The 23,590-nt window shown below is 32.6% G+C and overlaps 1 protein-coding gene across 3 annotated transcripts in view; it reads right to left on the bottom strand.

Annotated features, from left to right (window-relative positions):
• Nucleotides 1-23,590, bottom strand: part of DPYD (dihydropyrimidine dehydrogenase) — an 841,965-nt gene that overhangs the window by 602,887 nt on the left and 215,488 nt on the right. For 2 of the 3 annotated variants that reach the window (XM_031002041.3, XM_055373871.2), the window contains 2 exons: nt 15,579-15,775; nt 7,962-8,043 (listed from right to left, as the gene is read on the bottom strand). In XM_031002041.3, coding sequence (XP_030857901.3) covers nt 7,962-8,043; nt 15,579-15,775 — 279 coding nt within the window. Of the gene's footprint in view, nt 1-7,961; nt 8,044-15,578; nt 15,776-23,590 lie in introns of those variants that run through there. The other variant, XR_008674821.2, reaches the window with a different exon arrangement.

Raw genomic sequence — 23,590 nt, 5'->3', positions numbered from 1 at the left:
GAAATGTATAGAAATTACAAATTAAGGTAATCAATTAGAATTCTATCAGAATACTTTGGGAAATGACAAATACACATATTTTAAATATGCAAAAATGCAATATCTTCATTCATATTTTATACTTTTAACTTTGAAAAATTAGGATATAAAGACCATGAAACAAAAATATGTATTTCTATTTAAATTCTGAGTTGCATTACAAAAAAATGTATAAATAAACATCAGCTAAGAAGCCATTTCTCCTAAAGGGAAAACCCAATTTTATTACACTATAAATGATCCTTTGATGTAAAATCAATTGAGAGTATGCTTGATAAATTTAAAAAATGCAAATATGGCTAATAAAGTGAAAAAATAATGAATTCTATCACAAGAATACAGAAGCAAATGAAAATACTATCCTACATAACTTGTCTACACAGGGAAAAAAAAACTACTTTCTGAAGAAAAATAAAAATAATAAAATAATGAAAACACATGGATGCTGACAAAGACTTTTCTGAAACTAATAACTTTAAATGTTTTCATTATTCAATCTATAAAATGAAAATGAAGTAAGTTTACAACTCAAGATTTTAAAGCAAATAACAAATAAGTTCCACTCTGATCTTGCTTATTTCTTGTCTTCTGCTAGCTTTGTGGATATTTTTCTCTTGCTTGTCTAGTTCTTTTAGTTGTTATGGTAGGGTGTCAATTTGAGACCTTTCTAGCTTTCTGAAGTGGCATTTAGCGCTGTAAATTTCCCTCTTAACACTGCTTTAGCAGCATCCCAGAGATTCTGGTACATTGTCTCTTTGTTCTCACTGGTTTCAAAGAACTTCCTGAGTTCTGCCTTAATTTCATTGTTTACCCAGGAGTCATACAGGAGCAAGTTGTTCAATTTCCAATTGCGTGGTTCTGAGTGAGCTTCTTAATCTTGAGTTCTAATTTGATTGTGCTGTGGCCTAAGAGACTGTTAGTTATTATTTCAGTTATTTTGCATTTGCTGAGGAGTGTTTTACTTCCAATTATGTGATCGATTTGAGAGTAAGTGCCATGTAACTCCAAGAGCGAAACTGAAGGAGACAGAGACACGAAAAATCCTTCAAAAAAAATGAATGAATCTGGGAGCTGGTTTTTTGAAAAAAAAAAATATATATATATATACACACACACCAATAGGTAGACTAATGAAGAAAAAAGAGAAGAATCAAATAGAAACAATAAAAAATGATAAAGGGGATATCACCACTGAACCCATAGAAATACAAACAAGCATCGAAGAATATTATAAACATTTCTACGCAAATAAACTAGAAAGTCTAGAAGAAATGGATAAATTCCTGGACACATACACCCTCCCAAGGCTGAACAAGGAAGAAGTTGAATCCCTGAATAGACCAATAACAAGTTCTGAAATTGAAGCAGTAATAAATAGCCTACCAACCAAAAAAAGCTCAGGGCCAGATGGATTTACAGCTGAATTCTACCAGAATTACAAATAGAAGCTGGTACCATTTCTTCTGAAACTATTTCAAACAATTGAAAACAAGGGACTTCTCCCTAACTCATTTTATCAGGCCAGCATCATCCTGATACCAAAACCTGGCAGAGATACAACAAAAAGAGAAAACTTCAGGCCAATATCCCTGATGAACATCGATGCAAAGATCCTCAATAAAATACTGGCAAATGAAATTCAGCAGCATATAAAAAGCTTATCCATCAAAATCAAGTTGGCTTCATCCCTAGGTGCAAGGCTGGTTCAACATATGCAAATCAATAAATGTAACTCATCACATAAAGAGAAATAAAGAAAAAAACACATGATTATCTCAATAGATGCAGAAAAGTCCTTTGATAAAATTCAATATCCTTTCCTGTTAAAAAATTCTCAATAAACTAGGTATTGATGAACATACCTCAAAATAATAAAAGCCATTTACAATAAACCCACAGCCAATATCATACTAAATGGGCAAAAGCTGGAAGCATTCCCCTTGAAAACTGGCACAAGACAAGGATATCCTCTCTCACCACTCCATTTCAACACAGTATTGGAAGCTCTGGCCAGGGCAATCAGGCAAAAGACAGAAATAAAGAGTATTCAAATAGGAAGAGAGGAAGTCGAACTGCCTGTTTGCAGATGACATGATCCCATACCTAGAAAGCCCCATTGATCAGCCCAATAGGTTAAGTTGATAAGCAACTTCTGCAAAGTCTCAGGATACAAAGTCAGTGTGCAAAAACCGCTAGCATTCCTATACACCAACAATAAGCAGAGAACCAAATCATGAATGAACTCCCATTCACAACTGCTACAAAGAGAATAAAATACCTAGGAATACAACTAACAAGGAAAGTGAAAAACCTCTTCAAGAAGAACTACAAATCACTGCTCAAAGAAATCAGAGAGGGCACAAAAAAATGGAAAAATACTCCATGCTCATGAATAAGAATAATTAATATGACAATAGGCATCCTGCCCAAAGCAATTTATACATTCAATGCTATTCCCATTAAACTACCATTGACATTCTTCACAGAGTTAGAAAAAACTACTTTAAAATTCATATGGAACCAAAAAAGAGCCCATATAGCCAAGACAATCCTAAGCCAAAAGAACAAAGCTGGAGGCATCATGCTACCCGACTTCAAACTATACTATAAGGCTGCAGTAACGAAAACAGCATGGTACTGGAAAAAAAATAAACACATAGACCAATGGAACAGAACAGAGATCTCAGAAATAAGACCACACAATACAACCATCTGGTCTTTGACAAACCTGACAAAAACAAGCAATGGGGAAAGGATTCCCTATTTAATAAATGGTGCTGGGAAAGCTGGCTAGCCATATGCAGAAAATTGAAACTGGACCCCTTCCTTACACCTTATACAAAAATTAACTCAAGATGGATTAAAGACTTACATATAAAACCCAAAACTATAAAACTCTAGAAGAAAATCTAGGCAATACCATTCAGGACATAGGCACGGGCAAAGATTTCATCATGAAAACATCAAAAGCACCTGCACAAAAGCAAAAATTGACAGATGAGATTTAATTAAACAAAAGAGCTTCTGCACAGCAAAAGAAACTATCATCAGAGTGAAGAGGCAACCTACAGAATGGGAGAAAATTTTTGCAATCTATCCATCTGACAAAGGTCTAATGTCCAGAATCTACAAGGAACTTAAACAAATTTAGAAGAAAAAAACCAACCCCATTAAAAAGTGGACAAAGGAGGCCAGGCACAGTGGCTCATGTCTGTAATCCCAGCACTTTGGGAGGCTAAGGCAAGCGGATCACTTGAGATCAGGAGTTCAAAACCAGCCTGGCCAACATGGTAAAATCCCATCTGAAACATAAATAAAAAAATTAGCCACGTGTGGTGGCAGCCACCTATAATCCCAGCTACTTGGGACACTCAGGCAGGAAAACAGCTTGAACCCATGAGGTAGAGGTTGAAGTGAGCCAAGATAGTTCCACTGCACTCCAGCCTGGGTAACAGAGCTAGACTCCATCCTCCATCTCAAACAAACAAACAAACAAACAAAAAACTTACGTAAAGGACATGAACAGACATTTCTCAAAATAAGACATTTATGTGGCCAACAAACAAACATGAAAAAAAGCTCAAAATCATTCAATCATTGGAGAAATGCAAATCAAACCCACAATAAGATACCATTTCACACCAGTCAGAATGGTGATTATTAAAAAGTCAAGAAACAACAGATGCTGGCGAGGCTGTGGAGAAATATAAATGCTTTTACACTGTTAGTGGAATATAAATTAGTTCAACCATGTGGAAGACAGTGTGGCGATTCCTCAAAGACATAGAACCAGAAATACTATTTGACCCAACAATCCCATTTTTGGGTATATGCCCAAAGGAATATAAATCATTCTGTTATAAAGATACATGCAGGTGTATGTTCACTGCAGCACTATTCACAATAGCAAAGACATGGAATCAACCAAAATGCCCATCAATAATATAGTGGATAAAGAAAATGTGGTAGATATACACCATGGACTACTATGCAGCCATTAAAAAAATTAGATCATGTCCTTTGCAGGGACATGGACAGAGCTGGAAGCCATTATCCTCAGAAAACTAACACAGAAACGGAAAATCAAACACTGCATGATCTCACTTACAAGTGGAAGCTGAACAATGAGAATACATGGACACAGGGAGGGGAACAACACACACTGGGGCCAGTTGAGTGGGGCAGGGACAGGGAGAGAATCAGGATAATTAGCTAATGCATGTGAGGCTTAATACCTAGGTGACGTGTTGATAGGTGCAGCAAACCACCATGTCACACGTTTACCTATGTAACAAATCTACGCATCCTGCACGTGCATCCTGGAACGTAAAATAAAATAAAATAAAACTAAATTTAAAAAAGAGACTAACAAATAAGAATAGCAGGGGAAAGCATTAATAAATATATAGTCAGCAATTAATGAATAAGAAAACAAAACTTTGATAACTGTTTATTTTAAAGAAAATATTAACTGGATAGGAAAACACAAAGGAAATTTAGAGATGCAAGAGCAAATATAATCACAGGCACAGATGAGATATTTTTATTGTATACTGAAATAATAGACTTAAATTTTTGCTAATAAATTCAAAAACCTCAATGAAGCAGAAATTTTTCTAGAAATATATTGGCAAAATTGATACGAGAATAAAATCAGTGGAAAAAACTTATAGAAGATATGAAGAAAAATGGTCATAGTTCTATTTCATAAGAGGGTTTGGAGAAGATGACAACTTCCAAATTTAGTAAAAAAGATATCTCAAGATAATATTCTTACCAATGAGAAAATAATAAAATGCTTAGAAGTTTAATTTTATAAGGCTAATATAACTCTATTATCAAAAATTCACAAAACAACAAATAAAAATAAAGCAAAACAAAACAAAAAGTCTTTGCACATTTAAAACTTGTAATGGTAACAATATTATTTGACTGTTCCCTGCAATATTTCTGGTTTCAATATCCATTACATAAATAAATGAATGCACAAGAAAAATTTTAAAAATACTAACCAATTGAATCTGAATTACATGTACAGAAATAAACATGATGCCAAAATGGATAAATTTTAGAAATTCAATGATTAGTATAATTCAACATATAAACTCAACGTAAGTATTTACAAAGGGGAATTGAAAAATGTAACACACTTTTTATTAACTTTTTAAATTAATAAAATGTATTAATGTAAGACTAGAAAAATATTTATTCAATATGATTAAAAATCCCATTTCAGAGACAAGAAAAAGAATTCCATGTATTATACCTCTTTTTTTTTAACATACTAGATATTGAAATTGTGGAAGAAAAATATGAATAATGTACAAATAACAAACAAAATTATCTTTATTCTCTTGTAACATGATATTTGACTTTAAAAAATTAATCTTAGAACTAACAAGGACTGAATGGCTAATAAGTATAAGATAAATTGAAATTAAAATATTCAATAGGAAATGCAGCTAAAAAAAGATAGTTGGGAGTGAAGATAAAGAAACTGAACTGGGTTCTGGATATAATCAGGTTATGTTATTTGGATGATAATACGCTTATTAAACTACTAAGTATACAGGACTGGAGTTCAAAAGAAGGATGGCTCTACATGGTTCTAGTCCTGGCATACTACTTGGCAAAAATAAGTTCTGAACAATTATTTGTTGAGTAAATGAAATAAACCTCTTTGGGAAGTAAAAGAAAAAGTAGAAGAATAAACAAGATAATGCTAGGTCATGAAAGTCAAAATACATACATACATATATAAGAGAACTTTTACATCATATGCTACACGGGAGTCAAACAGTATGAACCCACAAAAATAGTTCATTTCATTGCCAGGAAATTATTTTTGACTTTAAAATATATATTAGTTGAGAGAGACAAACAGAAGGCAAATTATAAAAAGAACCTCCGTGATGACTTTTCAAAAGGAGGTAATAAGCACAGACCACTTTGTCAAAATGTACCCACTTATGGCTAAAGTTGGTAAATCACAAAAGCTGCAAGAGTATCTCATCAAAGGATACAAATCCTCAAAGTGAAAAAGAATCTCACTGCTATCTTTCCTCAGAATTGTATATACAGTTTATTGTTTACAAAGCAAATTTGAAAACATCATTTCCTTCACATCTTAAAACAGCTTGAGAGATGGACAAGACAGCACTGTTAGCTTTCTCTTTAATTTAGGTTCCATTTTTTTTCCTCAATAATGTAACAGATTCACAGTTTAAAATTCAAATGTACAAAATGTTGAAAAAATTGTCCCACACCTTCTCAAAGGCAATCTGTTCTATCAGATTCTTATATCTTTCCGAGATATTCTTTGCATATGTAAACAAATATTTTTATATTTTGTTCAAATATTAGTAGCATACTTTTTATTTGAGCAGATTTTGAACAATGTTCTAGATATTAATAGACTTTGCCAAAGATATCTGACAAAACTAAAAAGTGGCACGACTATAGCTAAGATATATTTCTTGGCACTCAGTATATTGCCTACTACTGCACCTTGATGAGTTTTCAAATAAGAGTAATGGGTATGCTCTAATTTATGCAATATATCTGGTCCTGTGAAAACTGAATGCAATTTTGCAATTTTATATAAGATAAATGGAGAAATAAAGCCTAATTTCTTTTTTCATTTTTTATTAATACATAATAATTTTAAATATTTATGGGGTGATACATGCATAGAAAGTGTAATGATCAAATCAGGATAATTAGGATATTCATCACCTCAAACATTTCCCATGTCTTTGTGTTGGGAACATTCATCTTCAATTCAGAATACCGAATCTAATAGTTGGAAATTTCAATAATCATTTCCATATTTGATGAGATTTAGACAAGAACTTGTATTCAAAATGAAAGACATCTTAAAACTTTTCAGAATGTACTTCTGTAAAATAATCACCTCTAAATTATCTATTTTGAACACTGTAATTTTGAACATTAAGTTTTATAAAGTTGCCCAAATCTATACTATGTGTTTCTATTCCCAGACATCTTGTTTAGTCATTATGTGTGAATGTTTCATCACCCGGCCACTGTCAATTAAAACGTAATTATAAATATAAACCACAAAATATTTTTTTGAGTGTTTTCTCTTTTATTGATTCATTTTAAGTTTTACTGGTAAATGCAAAAGGTATGAGTAGTTTGTTAATCACTTTTCAAAGTATCTTCTGCATATACTTACAGCATGTATTATGTAAATCACAGTACATTACTAATCTATTGTGTTATATCTATTATGAAAAATTAACATTTTTGAAACAAAAATAGCAATATGTTCAAGTGAAGAGCTAGAGTGTAATGCTCTTAACAGAAAAGAAGAGGAATATTTAAAGCTATATGCTGAAAATAACGATGTGTCAAATTTTCAACCATCTCGAAAAGAATAACACAATATTTATTTAACAAAATAATAAAAAAATACGAAGCTGTTGCTTTCTATCCCACTGATTTACTGCTTGTGTTGAGAAAGGATTATCACATTCACACTACTGACATGATGAATATAATAAATAAAATAAATCTCCGTAAGAAATTATGTTCCAAATTGTGAAATACTAATGTTTCAGAGTGCACACAACTTGCATGAAAAAACGTGATTAAAGAAACCAAATCCTTCTATTAGCTGCACTGAACCCCTAAAGCAATTTAGGAATTTGTTTCTTACAGACAATTAATCACATGCAGGCATGCCAGATGAGAACTATTGATTGCCCTTTTCCAGGCTAGTGGCATTCAGACAGTAGACAGACAAATGCCCTAAGCAAGGGGAAGCATCTTTCTGCTTCTGCCTGGTGTAGCTTTTAATTGTTCTTTCCTAAAATGCGTGACATTTGCTGTTAATCTTTAGTGTAGAGCTTACTCCTTTCTTTTTGAGCAGTACACAGATAGGTGTTTTTTTCATTTACCTTTACACCAAGGTCCTTCATTAGCTCAATCTCAAAATTCACTACATCATATGGCAGCCGGAACTGAGGAATTTCAGAAGTACTGAAAAAAAAGGAGAAAGAAAAACAGGCATCAGTAGAAAAATGACCAATCTTTGACCAATCTTAAAAAAATGTAACATGTCTTTATGGATTAGTAGAAAATAAATATCTCTTCCAAGGATATTTATATATCACACAAGATATGCATGAGGACATCTACATTCTTATTGATATAAACATGTTACGTGGAGTGAAGATACAGTAGAAACTGATATAAAAATAACTAAATTACAGCAATAGAAAATGATAAATATAAAACTGGCCAAAAGAAATTTCAATACTTTTAAGTTCAATAAAGTATTTGGTTGATTTATTTAATAATAATTCTATAAATTCCTAAGATAAAAAATCTTAAAATCTATTAATAAAGCTAGATGGAGATATACATTTTAATATATGTGTACACATATATATATACTAACATTCATATACATAGTCTATAAATGTACTTCTAGCTTGTTGATATGCAAATGTGTAACTGTATTACCATACTGTTTAGAATATTACAAAATCAGTTCCATGTGATCTATAGAACATTTTAGTCTTCTGTGAAAGCAATGAGTATTCCAAAAGTTCAGTCATTAAAAAACAATTCTATTGTATATTAACGCCTATTGCCTGCATTTAAAAAAAAAAATGAGGCCTATGGCACTATTATTTGAGTAGTATAATAGAGTATTAAAAGTAAGCTAAAAACACTTTCCAATGTTTTGTTAACAATTTAAAAAGCTATGTATGTCCATGAATACACAGCAATCCATTCATTCATTCATTTGCTGAATCATTCATTCACCTACTCATTAAAAGTGAATAGTGCCAGGCATAGTGTTTACAAAGTGCCAGCTAAGAGTAAGCTGCAATGATTTGATGGTGAATTTTACCAAATTCTCACTGTTAATAAGTTCTTTTTCTGATCAGGGAAGGGTACACAAAAGATAATTACATTTAGAATGTGGCACAATGAGAGAAGTATATCCATTATATCTTTAATGTGTATATATATATAAAATAGCAATTATATTTTATATATTATAGAGATTAATTTGTAAAATAAATAATTGTTGAAGATGAATCTTCTGGATCATCAATTGAAAAATCTTCCAAAGTACAGCCTTTTCATTATTTGATGACTTAAGAACTTGATTATGCAATTAATTTTTATATATCAATCAGCAAGACATCATGCTCAACGCTATAGAAAATGCAAGGTATCCGTGGTGGCTCACGCCTGTAATTCCAGCACTTTGGGAGGCTGAGGCCAGCAGATCACGAGGTCAGGAGATCAAGACCATCCTGGCTAACACGGTGAAACCCCGTCTCTATTAAAAATACAAAAAAATTAGCCGGGCGTAGTGGCGGGCACCTGTAGTCCCAGCTACTCGGGAGGCTGAGGCAGGAGAATAGTGTGAACCTGGGAGGTGGAGCTTGCAGTGAGCCAAGATCATGCCACTGCACTCCAGCCTGGGCGACAGAGCCAGACTCTGTCTCAAAAAAAAAAAAAAAAAAAAAAAAAAACAAACAAAAAAAGAAAAAATGCAAGGTATCAAACACCATAAAATCAAAGCTGTACACTAAAGGAGCTTCCCTCTAGTTAGGAATACAAGATGATGTTTAAGAATGAATTCAGGCATAGGGCAGGGATAAAAATCTCCTAAGCCAACTTGTGAACTCCAGCCACATTACCTCAAAGTAACAAGAATGTGCCCGAATGCTCTGGGCACCAAGAAGGTTTTCCCTTCAAAGTCTAAGTAGAAAGATTCTTAACAACTATGGACTGTATGTGGACACAAACAGACACACAGACTTGATAGACATGGGGCTGCATGAGAGAGAGATTAAATATGGACTAAAACTGGGCACTGATGCAGATCCTCAAAAGGCTGAACAGGAAAGCAAAAGCAATGGACCATGAACAAAGAATTCCAGCCAAATAAACCAACTACAACAAGATGAGAATCTTAAATACATCCAGACACATTGTGAAGCCGAGAACCTTCCAATGAGTCAGGCCTACTCTTGGATTTTTATGGGATGTAAGTAGAAGCACATGGAATAAAAGGAAAAAAAATGGTGTGAGTGCAAGTCAGTGGTTCTGACTTAAGAAAAAAACTCTGACAGAGCATGTTATAAAAAGCAGGGACAACTTTTCTGTTGGTCAGAAAAAAATAAAGGAAGGAACACCTAACCTAGCAGGAAGACACCTGAGAAAGGAGGAAGGGGCAGCCACCACCCTTGGCAGTATAACTTTGAATGCAGATACAGGCACCAGAGAAAATGGAAGCCAGGCTGCTGGGGTTCAGCAACTCTGCTTAAAACCCCATGCTGCTCTGGAACCATTGTCACCAACACTTAGCACAATGTTAAACGAATAAGTGTGAGAGAATCCATTTCCCAGCATCTCCTGAAGCAAATCAGAGAAATATGAAATACTGAGAAATGTTAGATTTGGTTACAGTCAAGTAGGTAGGGGGTAGGTGGAAATTACTGATTGTGAAAAATGTGACGTTTTTATATTCACTAATGGATGAAGTCAGCAAATAGACGAAACACACACACACATACATGAGCCGAACAACATGACAAATGTAAAATACTAAATGTGAACAAGTGTTTCAAAGGAGGGAAGGCTTATTGTGGGATGAGATAAGTGGGTAGGGGAAATGTCTTAGGACTTTAAAATATCATCAGTGTATGATGGCTTCCACATTTTTCTTCTTAAATTCCAGACTTTTATGTTCACTTGGGTGTCTAACGGGTAACTCATATTTATCATGCCTAACAGTAAGCTTTGGTTCTTGCATCCCAACACTGGTCCTCAGACAACCCCATTTTATGAGTTGCTCAGGACCTAAACTCCATCATCACACACTGTTCCCTTTCCAGCCCCACACCAAGCGAAGATGCAGGCAGTAAAGTAAAAGGGTGTGTTCTTTTTAGACAATTTAAAAACCATTATAAAACTCACTAAAATGAGCCTGTTTTGTCTTATTTTCATGAGCTAGTAATTCTAAATAATGTCACTAATATCCTAAACAATGTCCTCTGCCAAAATAAAAAAATTCTCTGGTGAGTCTAAATTCTAAACAATAGCCATAGTTGCTATTGAGTTTTAGTAATATATATGTAAGCTTTCAATGATCCCATTTTTATTACCAACTCTTTAATAAACATTGTGTTCTACAGGAAAGTTAACTTGCAGAACTACAGTTAAATAGAGGTCATCAGCAACTGCTGATTCAGCTACAGGCATTCCTCATTCCAATTCCCCGTAGGCGACATATGCCTCCACTCTTGTGATACTACAGATTCCAATATGTGAAAAGTTGATTTGGAATAGATAAAATGATAGCACATGAAGCAATATTAATTACTTCGATTCTGTCATTTTGTATGATCACATGGAATTTTTGTGTTTAAAATTGAAAATAGCTATATCCTTCACATTAAAATAACGTTTTAATCATTTTTTGTTTTACAGGAATAAATTAAAAAATAATTATTACTGGTTATTGTGTGATTCTTATTCAATCTTATTGTATAGACCAGAGGACAGCATGTTAAAAAAATCTATTCTGAGTATCTAGTATGCTAGGTATACCACTAATCCATCATTTTTAAAAAACTTCCTCCTTGCATTTATCCTCACTTAACATATTCTATATTTGGTTTATTGTTCGTTTATTGTCTGTCTCCCCACGACTAAAATATAGGCCCCATGAGAAGGCACTTTGCCTTGTTTACTTTTATGTTCTAAATAGAGCCAGAAATAATGACCAGCACATAGTCAAGTGATCGATATATATATACTGAAGGAAGGAAGGGAGGGAAGGAGAAAGGGGAAAATACAGGTAGGTATCAGGTCGTGGAAGGGTTTTTATGCCAGGACAGATCCTTTATCTCTGAGGTTAGGAGGAGTTGTTGAAAGATTTCAAGTGGAAGAGTGATAGAATCAGATTTGAAACTAAAGGAAGAATGAATTTGAAAAAACAAATCAGGGAGCTAAGATAACTGCTTGGAGGCTACTGCAGTGGTAAAGAAAGTGAGAGGTGGCCGGGCGCAGTGGCTCACGCCTGTAATCCCAGCCCTTTGGGAGGCCAAGGTGGGTAGATCGCTTGAGGTCAGGAGTTCAAAACCAGCCTGGCCAACATGATGAAACCCCATCTTTATTAAAAATACAAAAATTAGCCAGGCGTGGTGGTGCATGCCTGTAGTCCCAGCTACTTGGGAGGCAGAGGCAGGAGAATCACTTGAATCCCGGAGGTGGAGGTTGCAGTGAGCTGAGATCTCGCCACTGCACTGCAGCCTTGGTGACAGAGCCAGACTCTTTCAAAAAAAAAAAAAAAGAAAAGAAAAAAAGAAAAAAAAAGGAACCTGAGAGGTAAAGGATATCAGAGGACATTTTTTTAGAGTGTTCATAAAATGGAATTGCCAGGATATTAAAGAGTAGCCCAGATAATCCCCATTTTGGTGATGCCATCCTCTGAGATGGCAAACTCAGGAAGAGAAGCAACATTGATCAGTGATATGAAGTTTATACAGAGATGTCTAGGATTTGAATGTATAAATCTGTTGCTTAGAATAGAGAAAGAGGTCAGGGCAGATATGGATTTTTAAGAAATTTGCATGTAGGTGGTAATTGAAACCATGAGAGTAAATGAGATTATTCTGAAGACTGCATGGTGAGAAAGGAGATAAAAGGACAGAAGACAGAATTTAATAGGAATGATTATTTTCCAAGTTTGTTGTGCTTAGGAAAACAAACTTTTCTTCTATCTGTGCCCCTGTAACAATCTAAGGCTTTGAAAAAAAAATTTCTTGTAATCATAAGTCCTTTAGTATAGTCAGTGGAATGTCAGACAACATGAAAAAAATCTTTCTTCTATTTTCATGTTTCTTTCATGTGATGAAATATATCTATAACAACTTTCCATTCTTTTTAAAGCACAGTTCTCATACTCTGACAGAGGTATGCTTCAGTTTATTACTATGGAGATAATAGACTTAAATTTGTAATACATCACACATTCTCAAAATATTTCCTATTGCTAAAACTAGTTCACCTAGACCCCATTTCTCTTTATTGTCAATCAACAAGAAAAACAATAGGCCTAATGAAAACAATATAAAATTTGAAAGAGGTAAAGCAAAGGGCAGCATTGGCCTCACTATCCTAACAATAACATCATAATCCTTATATATTAATTTATAAGAGAAAAATCAGAACGTATATATGTGCAAACATTCTTGAAAATCTATTAGCACTATTTTGTTTATCTTTGTTATAATATCAAGCCCTTTTAACCCTGTTAAACTCGTGTCCTAAAAACAGAAGCCACTGTTAGAGGAAAGCAAAACTACTGATTATTTTATAAATTTGTTGCAACATTAAAAATAATTGATGTGTTCAATGCAATGGAGATTAAATCCTAGATATTTTTCACTGACTCCAGTGATTTCTTAAAAATTGGTTGTGATACTAATTCACCAGAGATAAAAGAATCTGTTTGGATGCAAAGGAGAAGGAAAGATAAAACTTGACATTACCTCTTTAAGCAATTGATTTCAAATTCAAAGCTAATCTAATCTTTTTTAGCCACTTTCAAGATACAAGAGAATGAGAGGCAGCCGTAAGTAGAAAATAAAGTAACAGGAAAGTTTTGTGGCTATAATTCCGGCTAAATTCCAGCATCAGTTTTTATAATCCTGTAACAGTGACACAGAATGCCTCTACCATGGGACAGTACAAATGAGACTGATTAAATATTTCATATTGTCTCTACATACTGCAAAGATTCAAAGGCAAAAGAAAGAATTTAACAACTTTAAAAGAAAAACCACCATGTTTGTTCTGGATCCAGAGAACTCTGTCTCACTAAAAAACGTTCAGCAAATAAATTTAAAAAAACAAGTTTAGTACTAATTTATATGAATTACAAATGTCTATCCTGCATTTGAGTTAAAAAAGAGATAGGCTAACGACAGTAATTTACCAAAATTGGCAATACATAGTAAGTTATAAACAGGGTTGGTTCCATTTTAGGCTTTTTGTGAAAATGCAATCAAGTGGCAAACAGATTTTTCCTAGTTCACCAGGGTACACAATTAAGTTCATATTTTAAAAATTAACTCAGATATTCACTGATCTGTATAACTGAAAACAACATACAATGCTTATACATATATTGTTAATAGGTTATGTTTTTTCGAATTAATAAAGCTGTGGTAAATGCCATTAAAATGATATTCTAAATCTTTCCAGGGAAACAATATATAGGACATTTTACTTTCCAGAAAAATAAATTCATAAAATACATGTAATCTCTTGGAATTTATAGTAGTGGAACATCAGTACAGAAGAATAATTATTTCTTAACAATCAGGTTATTTATGTTTCATACCCACACTAAAGGGTCTTCCTAAAATGTGATATTTTTGCTTGACGATTCAGTCAAATAAGATTATATTAATGATAGCTTATACATCAATATTTATGTTAATAAATATATCAACATATTTATATCAATGATACAAATAATTGATAATTGATAATTTTATATTATCTTGGGCTTAGCATATTGTTGTTTGAGTAATATTGAAATTTATACATTTATTAACATATATTCACAGGTGCCAAAAAACATAAGAAACTTCACAAATTTTAGTAACAAATTTGATTAAATTTATCCTCTGTGATTATTGGGTATGATTAATTTATTTGTTACACATAGGGCAGTAACCACAACAAATTTAAATGTTAAGCATAGAAACAGATATTCCAAATGGATACATTTTGTAATCCATGATTTTTTTGATAATATACATAGAGAAAATAAAAATCAATTGAGTAATATTATTCAGTTACCATCCAAATTCTTTATTTTGTATAAAATGTTTTAAGCAATATCTATTCCCTAATCGTAATAAATTTTATTTCTTTATGATAATGAAATATGTGTCCAGTATAGAGTTCTGTTTATTTTCAATATATATTCCCATTTCCATGTGTAAATTTTCATGGGAATAATATGATCATGTGATTTTAAAAATGTATATTTAAATACATTTCTAGTACATGCTGACAAAATTTTAATCAAAAGTAAGACTTAAGAAATTTTAAACTGAAAATATGTAAGACAAAATATGTAGACAACACAATGAATAGTCCAATATTCCATGGATCTAGGTTTTCCACATCACTAATATCCATGATTTTCAGTTATATCTCCATTAAAAGAAATATTCACAGGGCTAAAACCATTTTTCATATGATTGGTTCTTATAATCAAAAAATAATTTGCAGAGATTTCTCTTAAATTCACAGAACTAGAGAGAAAATTTCTTAAATAAATATTGCTTCAAGCCAACTGCAAATTTTAAAGTGAATAATGTAATCAAAATTTGAACATTTGGAAAAAGAACATTTAAAATACCATCTGTGAGCCTGAAGTTTCTATATGATTATGAACCAACAATATTCATAATTGTTTTGCTCCATCATTTCTGACACTATAAACATTAAATAAATGTAAGCATTACCTTAAACCACCAACATATTCTTGTTTTTCAAATATAGTGATGTCAGAGTACCCCAATCGAGCCAAAAAGGAAGCACAACTTATACTTGCAGGCCCAGCACCAAAAAGAGCAATCTTTGCAGAATAGGCTTCAGACATTTTTTCTGGGGGAGGCAGGGAAGGATTTCTGATCTGTGGGATACTCATTGCTTTGAATACCTACGGAGAAATCAATTGTCACAGTTAAAATTTTGAAACTAGCTTACATCCTCAAACATATTTTTAATGTTTCAAACGAATTCTTGTTTTAACTAGCAATGAGCAGTACATTTTCAGTATTAATATGGTATACTTACAACTTTTATTGTGTCAAGTAGATGAGGAGTTATGGCTAACTTTCAATCTTTCCTTTCTAGAGTCATGCCTCCTCTAGGAAACACTCATGGGGCACATTCCCTACTCCCACCTAGAGGGTACATTAAGTGCCTCTCCTCTAAGCTCCTACAGCATAATCTGTATGTCTCTAACATAACCATCTGTGGCATGTGTTATGATGTCAGTTAGTAGAATGTTAGTTCCCTGAATCAGAAAACATGTCACATGTAAACACATTACCCTTGCATTATAGGAGTTAGCATTGTGATGGCACACGGTAGACATTTAATAAATAATTTCTTGAATTCTGCTTTTGATTATGACAGATTAACTTTGGGAGAATAATGATTTAAAAAAATAGTTGAAACATTCAAGAACTACTGACGCAGGCATCTTGGAAGGGCTAACATCTCAGAGAGAAAGTAAGAACAAAGTTAAGTGACCAGAAGTCACTTTTCCCCTGAGGGATTTGCGACTCCTTACCAAAGGGAGGAAGGCTAACCATCTTGAAGAGAACCACAGCTCAGAAAAGAGATGTTGGCAGTCTTTTGAAACCAGAGAAACACAGAGTTTTGGAAATGTAGGAGGCCATTAACCCGGAGCAAAATAAAGTACAGAAAAGTGAGATTAATTCTTAAAGTGCATATGACAAAAACCTAAAGATCTAAACAGAAAACCCTATGGTCCAGGAAAAACAAAAACTGGAGTGACTAAATAAGAAAGAGCCCTAGTAAACACCTCAGTGTACAGCTGAAGCTTCTGGAGGGCTACACTCTACAAGTAGGGCAAATGAGGGGTAAATAGCCAACCTAGCCTTGAGTCAGCTCATCCCTGGATTTAAATGACAGTGATCAGTCCTCACTCTTATCTATGTACCAAATGATAGAATGCACTTTCTGTGAATAATAAGTCAACCACAGTTTCTACAAATTTTTTATAAAATGCCTGGGTTTTTATTTTAAAAAGTCCAAGCCTGCAAGAAAAATAAACCTAAAAAAATTGAAAGAGATATATACATAATCTAGTAAGTGTGGTTATCAAAAATAAATTTTAGAATAACTATCATTGATATGTTCAAAAATATGTAAGAAGAATGTAAACTTCATTAAAAGCTGGAATTTGTTAAAAATAAAAAATTAAATTTACTAAGTACATTTAGTAAAACATATTTAGCAAAAAAAATAACTAGATAATGTGGAAGGAGGGAGTGGGATTTTAAAAATACATTATTAAAATGTATTAATTAAAATTATTATAAATAGGTGGTAGAGGGTAGGAAACAAAGAAACAAATGGTAAGATGGTAAATATAAATGTAAACATGAGAAATTATATTAAATGTAAATGGACTAAAATTCCAATTAAAAGACAAAAGTTATGGAAGATAAATGCCTTAAATATAAGAGCACAGATAGATAAGTGTAAAGTTAAAGACTAGAAAAAGTTATACAATGCAAACACTAACCAAAAGAAAGCTGGTACATATATATATTATACATATATATGAAATATATATATACCAATATTAGAAATATTACACTTTAAGGCAAGATGCATTACTATACTTAAAGAACATTTCATAGCAAGGAAACAGTCAATCTTTCAACAAGATTTTAAAGTACAATTTTAAATATATAAAGCAAAATTGATAGAACTAAAAGTAAAAGAAATAAATCACAATAATCTCATTATTCTACTCTCATGAAAACTTGACTACCAATAGAAATGGCCAATGAATAAATCCATATTATAGGTAAGTTATTTATGATATCCAATGGATTGGCTCACACAGTTGTTTGCATTTAATAGGTCAAAGCAGTAACTTTCTCTCCTGGAAACCCAGACAGACATCAATAGATATAAATGTAAGTTTTCTTAAGAATGAGGAATAAAGGTGACAGGACTTTACATTTTCTTAAGCTCATCCCACATATACCACAAACTACTGTAAATAAAGTCAAAACACATAAGGAACATCCAAACAATCTTATTTTAAAAAATTGAAGAGGGTATTATCAACAAGAATTATAGGGTCAATTTCTCAGCATGAGATGAAAGGTCCTCATAAATGGTCTCATAATATTTTGTCATTTTCATTCTAATACTTTGTCACTTTTACTGGTTTACTTATCTGTTTCCTCTCTTAGACCATAAAATATTTAAGGGAAGACAACATCTTTGAATTCATCTTTTAATATTCAGTGTTTTTATATATAAGGGGGTATATATGTTAACTAATGAGTTTAAATTGGTAATAAAATAATTTCTTATTCCCAGCTACAATTTGTATAATTTACAAATTATTAATATGTGTTCCTGCTCTTCCCTGTGCTATCCAAACAGTACAGATTTTCTTAAATATTGTTTTTGAATCAACATATACTGTTATCTTTTATTCCTTTCTAAGCAATGTGAACAGGGAACTAAATTCTGATAAATAATTTTATATGATCATTAATTAAAATGTAGTTAAAATATATTTTATATTTCCCCAAAGAAAGGTTTCACATACTTTTCATAAATATATATTTTATTAGATCATTAATTAAAATATAGTTAAAATATATTTTTTATATTTCCCCAAAGAAAGATTTCACATACTTTTCATAAACAGATACTTAAAACATATGTTTAACGTGATCAAGGATCTCTGATCAGGGAACAGAGATGTAGCTAATTTTATTTAGGGATTAAATAAATGCTAATTTCTTTCATATTTAGTTGAATAATTTTAGCTTTGTGAACTAATAATATTTAACTTTCCCATGTTAAAATCTGCTAACATTTACAAATAACATTGTGTTTTAACAAATCTTAAATGAAGACATTTATGATGTATTTAAAAGTATCATTTATTGCTGACATCTTTTACAATGGAAGCAGATTTAAATGTACTAAGGCTACAGCATTCATTATAATATGAAGTTACAGTGTCATAACCAAAAGGAATATAATTTGTGCTCAGCATTCACTCATAAGCAAGAAATAGGTAAGTTCTGAAACGCCTAGCATATCTGAATAAATTCTAGCTAATGGCCTGCAAATAATAAAGTAGCAATTACCAAATAATACACAATATGTATGTATTTTCACCTAAAATATTTTAATATTTTTGAATAAAAATTTAAGCCTTCTTTTAAAAAAATTATCAGATGCAAACATTGAATTATTTTAAAAAATGTTTACAGAATCCCTAAGTACCCAACACAGAGTTAAATACTCTTAAAGTGTTTGAAGAAATGAAAGCAAGCACACTCCTCAGTACACACAGCATATGTGCACATACTAGAATGTAAATTGTTAGCCCGATTTGCTCAACCCCGCGCACTGCAGCTTAAGAGTTGTTCAGTACATACTCATTACATTGCTTGGCTCAATACACTAATCTATCAATTGGTATCCCTTTGCCTGCTCTGTTCTGGGATTTTTTCTTTACAACTTTTCATTGCACTAGGTTTTCCCCCTGAGTTTAACAGGAGTTTGGATTAACCTTGATGCAATTTTTAAGGAAGTAAATACTTGAACCACATTTTTGTGAATTTCAGCACAACAGATGGTATATTTTTAGAAGTATGGCATTGAAACGAGACTCTTGGGGTTGAGTCTTGACTTCCATCATTCTCATGGTGTATAGAATTGAACAAGTCCTTTAACATTTCTATGCCTCAGTCTCCTTAATAAGGTGGGATTAATAAAATATATTTCATAGAGATGCTTTGAGGATTTAATGAGCTAATTATATGTGGAAAGTGCTTTAGGAAACTGCCTGCCCATATAGCAAATGTTATTTACTTCTCATTTCACCTAGTGTTCAAATTCCATGAGACAGAATGTATCTAAACTCATAGTGTCCAAGACGGAATCCACTAGCCACATTTGATTAAGTTCAAATTATAATTAAAATTAAATAAAATTAAAAATGCAAAGACCTCAGTAGCACTAATCATATTTCAAGTGCTCAATAACTACATGTGGCTAGTGGATAATACATCGAACACATCCATCACTGCAAAAATTAAAATTTCAAACATATAATGCAATAGATATAAATAATCTCATGAGCATAGTTAATGGGATATAAATAATTTAGAGGCAGTGAGTTTGTAGTATTTGTTATAGTTATTTTTAATATGATTTTTATGACTACATGTTCATATACTTTAATTTTTCAAAATTACTGTGTTTCACAACCCGTTTACAAAATTCCTAAAAATTTAATCAGCACTAGAGCTGGTCCTAGCTGGCTTCAGCACACTATTGCACCTCGGCAATACATGAGGGCTCATTCAACGTTTTTTTAGCCACTAATATTCTTCTACCATCAACCCTAAATTCTGAAATACATAAGTTACACTTTCCAACTTAATAGAGATCTGAAGGCATAAGTGGCCCTCCACCCCTTTAAAACATCAGCAACTAACTCTTTTTTAACTGAAATACAAATAATGGATTATTTCATATATACACAATATACTTCCATGAATGTAGCCTGATTATGACAAAATGAGGGCAAATGGATAAAAAGCCAAATAAATAGCTCCAAAAATATTTTGTGGGTGAATGGGGGGTAGTGATTTGTATTTAAGTATATTATGAAACTATGAAAATTGAAATCAATTATAAATCTAGAGTTGGCATTATATGAAAAATGTAAATTAAAATAACTAATAATGTAACACTTTAAACTGCCAATGAATAGATTGTGTAAGTTAAAAAAAAGAGGGTTAACTTAATTTTTTTTAATTTAAAAATAAAAGTTTACAAAAGTTAAAACAAATTACACAATTTAAAATGTCCATAAATACGAAGAATATTTTTCAAAAATAATATTTTTCATTCCTTTTATTAAACTACATCAGTCTTCAGAGAAGTGTAACATAAAATTACAAATTATACATAAAAGATATTATTAGGTCCAGTTACTTACAGTATCAAATTCCTAAGAGATGTTTCTTAGAATATAGTTCCCTATTGTTTCATAATGTAACAAAAATATTATAAAATAATTTGGCTCTTTCGGTGAGAAAGACCCCTCTTTTTTTCGTTAAAGCAAATGTCAGTTGTCCATCAACTGACTAATATTCTATGATTTAGTTTTTAAGTTGAAGGGTCAACTGCCGAAACAATGTAATAAATGAAATAAACTTGTTAATATCAGAAGAGAGTGACTGAAGTATTTAAAGATGAATGAAAAGTATACCTAATATGTATTTCCCCACAATAATAAGGCGGCCAATATTTATTGAAATATATCCTATGTGCCAGGCTTTATGTTAAATCTCTATCATTTAGTCTTCAACCCTCCTTTATGGAGGTACAATTATCAGATCCATTTCCTAGGTAAGAAACCTGTGGTCAGGTTCACATACAAAAGATTTTATCGTAAGGCTACTTGACTCCAAAGCCTGAACTCTTTTTTTTTTTTATTATTATTATACTTTAAGTTTTAAGGTACATGTGCACAACGTGCAGGTTTGTTACATATGTATACATGTGCCATGTTGGTGTGCTGCACCCATTAACTCCTCATTTAGCATTAGGTATATCTCCTAATGCTATCCCTCACCCCTGCCCCCACCCCACAACAGTCCCCGGTGTGTGGTGTGTTCCCCTTCCTGTGTCCATGTGTTCTCATTGTTCAATTCCCACCTATGAGTGAGAACATGTGGTGTTTGGTTTTTTTGTCCTTGCGATAGTTTACTGAGAATGATGGTTTTCAGCTTCATCCATGTCCCTACAAAGAACATGAACTCATCATTTTTTATGGCTGCATAGTATTCCATGGTGTATATGTGCCACATTTTCTTAATCCAGTCTATCATTGTTGGACATTTGGGTTGGTTCCAAGTCTTTGCTATTGTGAATAGTGCCACAATAAACATACGTGTGCATGTGTCTTTATAGCAGCATGTTTTATAATTCTTTGGGTATATACCCAGTAATGGGATGGCTGGGTCAAATGGTATTTCTAGTTCTAGATCCCTGAGGAATCGCCACACCGACTTGCACAATGGTTGAACTAGTTTACAGTCCCACCAACGGTGTAAAAATGTTCCTATTTCTCCACATCCTCTCCAGCACCTGTTGTTTCCTGACTTTTTAATGATCGCCATTCTAACTGCTGTGAGATGGTATCTCATTGTGATTTTGATTTGCATTTCTCTGATGGCCAATGATGATGAGCATTTTTTCATGTGTTTTTTGGCCGCATAAATGTCTTCTTTTGAGAAGTGTCTGTTCATATCCTTCGCCCACTTTTTGATGGGGTTTTTTTCTTGTAAATTTGTTTGAGAAAAAAACTCTGTTATCACATTTTCACAGTAATTGTTAAAAAATTCACTATATATCTCTAATTTTTCAATAAGAAATGTATAACTGAAAAAATTATATGAATTTGTCATTCCTAACCCACTTAGAATATATTTTAATATATTAAATTCATACATTCTGATAAAATAAATTTTGATATATTCTAGCCAATCTACTAACAAAAATAGCTGGTTATTATAATTAATAAATCAACTTTACAAACCAAGAATTGTTCATGAAGCATTTAAAAAACACTGAACTACATCATCTGGTTTCCCACCATGCTATCCTGCCACCCGAGAACTAAGGTAGTTGGTGCATTAAGAGAACTGCCTCCCTATTATCAACATCCTCTCCATAGTGGTACATTTGAGTACATTTATTACAACTGGTGAACCTTCAATGGGTTTGCACAAATTTATTATGAAAATAGCATCATAGGACTACAGCATCATACACAATAGTTTCTTTCACTGTCCTAAAAATCTTCTTAATCTCCATATGCATCCCTCTCTCACCTTCTCCCCAGCAATCACTGGTCTTTTTAGTGTCCCCATAGTTTTGCCTTTTCTAGAATGCCATACAGTTGAAATCATACAATATACAGCCTTTTCAGATTGGCTTCTTTCATTTAGTAACATACATTTAAGTTTTCTCTATGTCTCTCCATGGCTTGATAGCTCCTCTCTTTTTAATCCTGAATAATATTGCAATATCTGTATGTACCATAGTTTATTTATGCATCCACCTACTGAAGGATATCTCAGAAATTTTGGTGATTATGAATAAAGCTGCTATAAATATCCATGTGCAGGTTTGCATGTTAACGTAAGTTTTCAACTCTTTGGGGAAAATTGCCCTATCATATGATAAGAGTATGTTTAATTTTGCAAGATACTGTCAAACTGTCTTCCAAATTGGCTGTACCATTTTGCATTTCCACCAGAAAAGAATAAAGTTCCTATTTCTCCTCATCCTGTCAACATTTGGTGATATCAGTGTTCTGCATTTTGGCTGTTTGGTCTCCTCTGAATGTTTGTGTCTACACCCCCACTGCATTCAATTCATATGTTGAAAACTAACCACAAATGTTAGAAAGGCGGGGTTTTTAAAAAGTGATTAGGTCTTGACTTAGGAGGTGATTAGGTCATGAGGAGCCCTCCTCAATTAGATTAGTTCCCTTAAAAACAACCCCAGGAGAAATACCTTGCCCCTGTCACATGTAAGACAGGCACAGTAAAAAGCCTTTACCTATGACCAGAAAGCAGCTTATGAGCTTATGAGCATATTATAAATCTACAAACACTTTGGGAATTCCCAGCATCCAGAACTAAGAGAAATAATTTTTGTT

This window comes from Gorilla gorilla, chromosome 1 (assembly GCF_029281585.2).
Source record: "Gorilla gorilla gorilla isolate KB3781 chromosome 1, NHGRI_mGorGor1-v2.1_pri, whole genome shotgun sequence".
NCBI lineage: Eukaryota > Metazoa > Chordata > Mammalia > Primates > Hominidae > Gorilla > Gorilla gorilla.
This window is presented reverse-complemented; position numbering and strand designations above follow the sequence as displayed.